We start from the raw sequence: 7,187 nt of genomic DNA, 5'->3' as shown, positions 1-7,187 counted from the left end.
TCGAAAAGTCCTGAATCATTTTTTTCTATTATTTATAATAAAAGAGTAATTATTGAATAAATCAGGCCAATCAGCGCAGACATTTAGCCAGGCGCACGTCAGTGAGCCGCGCGCCTGGTGTGTGTGACAGGAAAGGCCCGGAAAGCCGGAGATTCCAGGTTCGACTCCTGGCTGAGAAGTTTTTTTCGCAATATTTTAAAATTAGTTCGGGGGGTATACGGGGTCCTTCATACATGAGATGCAAATATAGCATCCTGTATGATTTTATGAATTGAAATTTCAATTCAAAAATACGTGAAAACGTGAATTCGTTTATATGTGTGTACACGCACATATATATACAGACATATTTGCCGCATAACATCCAGCGAACGGCTCTTCACGACTATTTATATATTCATTTATTCGTTTGAAAAACGTCAGAGCCCGATATTAATTCTCAGTCAACTGTTAATCATTATTTATAATCTATCGATTGTCTCATAAACTTGACAAATATAGTATCTTTTGTTTTATTCAACATTCTTAAAAATAATAATCAAACAATTGATTAAAACATCAATATAGACACGCACAAATAAATGCATAAATAGTGATTATCAAGGACAATTTAAAGCTATAAAAGCTGGTACATGCGTCTGACTGTTCATTCTCAACTTGGCGAACAACATGATATTCCATATAGTTTGTGTTATATGTATTGCGGCGTTTGGATTAGCAGACGAGCTCACGCTCCGTAAGTTATCTTTACAATTCTTCTACGTGTGTGTAATGTAATTTTGCAGAAAATAATGTAGAAATATACGAAAAAAAATTATATTTTTCAATTACAACTTCTAGCGACGTATACGATTGTGTGGCAAAATTTCATCACGGGTTTCTAAAATATGTATTTCTATTAATCAAGTAATAGAAACTCGTGAGAGTTTAAAAAATAATTCAGGAAAACGTGGCAAATTCGAGCCAATAAACTGGGTGTTCGCGTTTGATTTAAACTGTAGTTTATTATTGTAAATTGATTACTCAAACGTTTCGATCATGTTTCTGATCTTCTTCAGTGAAAAATCTATATTAAATAAAAAGACCAGTAAAATTATGGAAAGTTTAAACATGATGGAAAAAATTTTTTTGACAAAAAGTGCTTGAGATGTAATAAAGATTGCATTTTTACCAAAGTTAATTAATGTGGAGTACTTCCCATAAATTATATATAAATTTCCATATCCTTTGCAGTTGTTCAACTGTACACATCTTATTATTTTTTTAGTTCCATTTTCGGTCTTTATATTGACTAAGTATGTGTTAATTTTGAATCTGATCGTTGTTATCTCTATCTTGTTTAATTTTTGTGTTATTTAAATAATTTCTGTGTTTACTATAATTGACTTAGATGACTTTGAAATGCTGTGAGAACAGGGCGATTTTTATATGGGAAGTACTCCACATTAATTAACTTTGGTAAGAATGCGATAGTGTAATCTTTATTACATCTTAAGCACTTTTTATCAAAAATATTTTTTCCATAATTATTTAAACTTTTCATAATTTTACTGGTCTTTTTACTTAATGTAGATTTTTCACTGAAGAAGGTCAGAAACACGATCGAAACGTTTGAATAATCAATTTACAATAATAAACTACACTTTAAATCAAACGCGAACACCCAGTTTATTTGCTCAAATTTGCCACGTTTTTCTGAATTATTATTATTAATTTTGTTCGAAAGTGCATTATGTTTTCTTCAATATTATTTTATTCTCTTTCAGCTGTAGATACCTGCAAAAAGTCTTCTTCGTCTGATTATTCTGCCTGCTTGAAAGATGCGATAAAAGAAGCATGGCCGCGATTTGTAAACGGTTAGACAGATATCCACAATTTGTCACAATTTACCCAGTCAGAAATACCTTGTCGAATCGACGTCGATTCGACGTCGATTATACTAGTCGATCTACGGTTGATCGACGTCGATTTCTGACTGGGTTAATTTTTACTGTGGTTATAAAGAGAGAGAAAGAGAGTAAAATCATTTTTATTAATCTTTTTTTGAGATAACAGGAATACCAGAATTTGATTTTCCACCTTTGGATCCATTAGTACATAAAGATGAGTCATTTGAATTTGACTTGGGCGAAATAAATATAAAACTAAACGCATTGAATTTTACCGTGATTGGCTTAAGTAACATCGATTTCGACGATGTGATACCGAGCTTACACGATGACAATGTCTTTCGTTTGCAAATTGATATTTTCAAAAAGCAAATAACTTTTCTTACTTCCTACATCCTCAAGTTAACTATTGGTGGGTTTTTTGAAATACAAAGAAAAGGTACGACAGTAAACTCCCCATGCAAACTATATGCATATAAATTTTCCCTATTTCCCGGCGTAATATGTAATATTCATTTTGATATTAATGTGATAGGACACTGTGAGGTAATCAAGACCAACGTCAAAGAAACCTGGGTTCTCACAGGTTGTGTGACGAACGACGTTTGGTTTGTGGAAGATTTCAAAATACTTAATAACGATGGAAACTTGAACATACATTGCACTGGAGTATTCCCCAACAAAGCAATGGGCAAGAACTTACTTACTTTATTACAAAAATAATAATTAAATAAAGATCCGAAAACCGATTGTTCACTGATGGCGGTGGTTTCAAACACAATAATTCAACTCACAATCGTAACGGGACATTGTGAGTTGAATTATTATGTTTAATACCACCAACGTTTCGATCTGTATTTATTCGTTTAGATCATCTTCAGCCAAACTGAAGAATTTTTTGCAATATTTTAAAAATTAGTTAGGGAAGTATACGGGGTCTCTCATATAGGTGATGCAAATCTAGCATCTTATATGATTATAAGAATTGAAATTTCAATTCAAAAACTCATGTGTAAAACTTTACATGTGAACACGTATATGTATATATATATATATACACACATATTTCCGCACAACATCCTGCGAACGACTCTTATGACCGGATTTATATTTCTCAGTCTAAAGAATAATGTTACAATCAATAAAACATTTTGAATAACTAGTCGGTTACATAATAAAAAGTTATTGTATTTGATACCATCGCCATTAGTGGACAATCGGTTTTTTCTTTTTTTTTTAAATTGTTTTAATTACAAAACCGTTGTTTAACTATTTATTTACAAAAATAATGTCTATAATGTTTACGCGGATCGACAATGTGATTATGAATTTTTCAATTGCAGAGAATCTCTTCGAAAAGTTAATAAGTCACAATTATTTGGAGCTGTTTAGAATAACGAATCCAATTTTCGACTATATCTTCTCGCCATACTTACTTGACTATAGCAACCGTTTCTTGGCAAAAGTTCCCTTCTCCGTGCTGTTCCCATAAAATTTATGTATTTGTCAAGATTTATTAGATGTCTACTAAATTCCAAGAAATTGGGAACACGTTTGCAGAAAGACATCATTGTAACATTAAAATAACTGTGAGGTTTGAGCCGCTAAGTTTTTATGATTATTACAAGATTTTTATAAAAAGCGATTATTTTGCGATTTGAATATAATAGAAGTGTAATAAAGGATAAAATATAACAAATCACAAACACGTTCTTGTATTTTTTATTTAGCTAGCTGTTTTTTATCACATCAGTTTAAAATAGTTTTAACGTATGTCCATAATGTTTACGCGGATCGACAATGTGATTATGAATTTTCCAATTGCAAAGAATCTCGGCGCAAAGTTAGTAAGTCACAATATAAGACATATTACGTTTAAAATATCATATATTATGTGTAAATAATATTAGCGAAACTACGGTATATTAGCTGCATTTATCGAAAACTTAATTTATTAAATAGTATTTACAATATTAAAGACAAATAAACTATACCAGTAAAAAAAATTACATACAGTCTTTTATTTAAAACAAATTACGAATACAAAATCTTTATTTCTTATAATTTTAAAAAAACTTTAAAAAACTCCTGTATTTTTGCTATATATCCCATAAATGTGGATTATATGGATAAATTTGCATTTTATAGAGTGACCTCATCGATCTCAATGACCTTACCATACGTTGTCAAGAACATGGATTTGAATAACAATCAAAAGGTTTTAGCCATCACTCGTTTTTTGTTAAAACTTTATGGACAAAAAAAGTTTCATTTAATGAACTATTGTTTCTCGATGAATCAAATTCATTAAATGAAACTTTTGTTGTCCATAAAGTTTTTACAAAGAACGAGTGACGGTTAAAACCTTTTGATTGTTATTCAAATCCATGTTCTTGACAACGTATGGTAAGGTCATTGAGATCGATGAAGTCACTCTATAAAATGCAAATTTATCCATACAATCCACATTTATAGGATATATAGCAAAAATACGTTTAATAGTTTTTTAAAGGTTTTTTAAAGTTATAAGAAATAAAGATTTTGTATGCGTAATTTGTTTTAAATACTGTATGTAATTTTTACTGGTACAGTTTATTTGTCTTTAATATTGTAAATACTATTTAATAAATTAAGTTTTCGATAAATGCAGCTCATATGCGGTAGTTACGCTAATTTTCTAAACGATTCATCCACTCTCGATTATCGACTCGCACAGAGATTTCACTTAGTTATTATTTCGTTTTCAATTCTTTAATTTCGAACGAAATGGACCTGTCTCGATGACAAATAACGACAATATCGATCTTACGCAATTTTTCAGCAACAAAAAGGTTTCGTTGTCGCATTTGCAGCGTCTACAATGCTCGCGGTGCTTTCCTTTTCTTAAAAAAATTCATTGAAAAGAACGCGCGAAACTTTGCTAGTCCAATTGACATCCGGGATATTCGATATTTATACGAACGCGAAAGTTTTAACCGCGACGGGAAATCAAAATCTTTCTTTCAGGGATACGCTTCCTCGTTGGCTCTGTCATTTTTATCGGAGTATCTTTCGTAAAATGCTCGAGAGAGAACGAAAGTCAGTAAGTATATAAAGCGAAATAGAAAAAAGAGCGGGTAAAAAAGAGAAAACGGAAGATAATATAATCGAGAAAGAAAGGAAGAAATACGCGACATTTTGTTGCGGACGAAAATCAGTATTAGGAAAAAGTTGAAATACGCGGCGGGAGTTGTTAAATTTTTGTATCAAGAAATTCTTTTGCTCTCTCTGAAATATTTATAAAGTTATAAACTTTTAGAAAAGTCCACGTCTCGTTACGTAACTGCTTATCTTCGCGGATCATCAGCGCGCGACAAATAAAATTTTTGCTGCTTTTTTTCTTCGAGTACCGGCAACTGAATCTAATTGTGACTTGGCCGGGTAAGTTTTCGCCGATTTTTTTGCGTATCCGATTAAATAATCCGATCAATTGACCGATACCGCAAAATGTAATCTAACCAGATTGCGAAACGAGTAGAAAGTACATTATATATAGAGTGTATAAAAAAAATACCGGTATCGCGAAAAATCTCAAAAACTAGACATTTTACGAAAAAGTGTTTCAGATAAAAGTTATAGAGTTTAAAAGGATCTATTTAGTGATTGTGAACTTGGATGACGCCGCCAAGGTCAGGTCAAGGTCACATCGATGTTTTAATAAAAGTCTCTATTTTTTGTAGCAGATTCTTATAGCTTAATTCAAGAGCTTTCCAAAACAATAGAATAAAGTTTATTTTTATTCAGTACTTTTTGAGTTATGAAGGTTAAATATTAGAGTACCGCCGGTATATTTTCTACAAAGATGATTTCGATCAAAACAAATTTTGTGAGCTCATGATGCAGAGAATTGAACGAAGAACCTAACTTCCTATTCAACATAAGTTTTTTGGATAAAGCAACATTCGAAATGAGTGATAACGTTAATAGATAATGTTAATATCTGCGATACTCTAATATTCAACCCTCATAAGTCAAACAATACTTAATGAAAAAACTTTATTATAAGAACTTTATTATAATGTTCTAATAAAAAAATAAACTTTATTATAAATAAAAAATTAATCATTAATAATATCAAGAACGCTCAGCAATTGCTAATATGCAGTCATTCTTTACTTTTCGTTGTTCTTTTGTCTTGGACTGCACTCGTAAGCGCTGATTTCTTCTGCTGAACGCAGTCATTCTTTAGGCCTGTTCTACAATACAGTCGTAAGCCGTAAGTCGTAAGAAATTGACCAATCACAGACCAATTACAGAAGAATAATCGATTGCGATTGGTCAATTTCTTACGACTTACAGCTTACGACAGTATTGTAGAACAGGCCTTACTTTTCGTTGTTCTTTTGTCTTAGACTGTACTCGTATAAATTCAACCAATCAGCGACGACGAGACAAAGACTGAGATCCTAGTTGTGATGCTCTCTATCGCGGACGCTCGCACAATGGCAAGGCGCGTTTCATATTATAGTTCAGTGGTACCCACATAGACGTATAATATATAGACTGCGCGTTCCCTACTTTTGCCATGTTAAGAAAATGTCTTCAACGTTGAGAGAGAGACAGCTGGTGTTGAATAGTAGCCTCATCTTTGTCTAGCGAAGTAGTGGGGTAAATGATAGACAGAGAAAGAGTTACTATTCAAAGTATGTTGTCTCTCTCAACGTTGAATACATCTTTTTAGCCAAACGCGCAGTCTATATATTACACGTCTATGGGTACCCATAGAGTTTCACTAGGTAAAACAGACTGACTAAGAGCAGAAAAAAGCCTAAGAGCGGCCAGACTCATAAGAGAATGTGTAATCACTTTTCCGCCCCGTAAACTAGCGCATGTCCACGAGGGTGGTGCACATTGAAACTACGCAACCATGTCCACGAGCGTGCGGTTCTATTCTGTGCTATGTGCACGAAAATAAATATATACAAAATAATAACAAAGTATGTCTATACAATTTATTTAAATTGATTCCATTTTTATATATTCTATTTTTATATATTTCTTCTATAGTATTTAATCCTCATATTGTGTTACCACATTTGTATATATAAATTTTATATTACTTTAATTAATAAAAAATGGCTTGTATAGGCCTTATATTCTTGTATTACTTTAATTAATATTCTAGGGTAACTGTCCCTATTAGTGTGCTGTTAAGCAAGCGTGCTCTCTTTTTTGAATAAATACTCAATTAACTGACTTCAAATGAGCTTGCTCAAAATTTATATCGATTCTTTAAACTCTTCTTTTGACAATAAGATT

General features: G+C 31.9%; 1 protein-coding gene across 1 annotated transcript; it reads left to right on the top strand.

Moving 5' to 3' along the window:
- Nucleotides 1-655: 655 nt before the first annotated feature.
- On the top strand, nt 656-3,597 carry LOC109853679. The gene is made up of 5 exons (XM_020426016.1): nt 656-736; nt 1,767-1,856; nt 2,056-2,328; nt 2,425-2,580; nt 3,233-3,597. The coding sequence occupies exons 1-5, from the start codon at nt 670-672 to the stop codon at nt 3,379-3,381; spliced, it is 735 nt and encodes a 244-aa protein (XP_020281605.1). The 5' UTR covers nt 656-669; the 3' UTR covers nt 3,382-3,597.
- Nucleotides 3,598-7,187: the final 3,590 nt, after the last annotated feature.

The sequence above is a fragment of the Pseudomyrmex gracilis genome, unplaced genomic scaffold, assembly GCF_002006095.1.
Source record: "Pseudomyrmex gracilis isolate BER0280 unplaced genomic scaffold, ASM200609v1 scaffold_53, whole genome shotgun sequence".
Lineage (NCBI taxonomy): Eukaryota > Metazoa > Arthropoda > Insecta > Hymenoptera > Formicidae > Pseudomyrmex > Pseudomyrmex gracilis.
Note: the sequence above shows the minus strand (reverse complement) of the source record. Positions and strands in the feature narration are given on the sequence as shown.

Coding starts and splice junctions, on each gene's coding strand:
- LOC109853679 (XM_020426016.1), top strand. CDS start 670: ATGATATTCCATATAGTTTGTGTTATATGTATTGCGGCGTTTGGATTA. Junction 737..1,766: donor AGCAGACGAGCTCACGCTCC/GTAAGTTATCTT, acceptor ATTCTCTTTCAG/CTGTAGATACCTGCAAAAAG. Junction 1,857..2,055: donor ATGGCCGCGATTTGTAAACG/GTTAGACAGATA, acceptor TTGAGATAACAG/GAATACCAGAATTTGATTTT.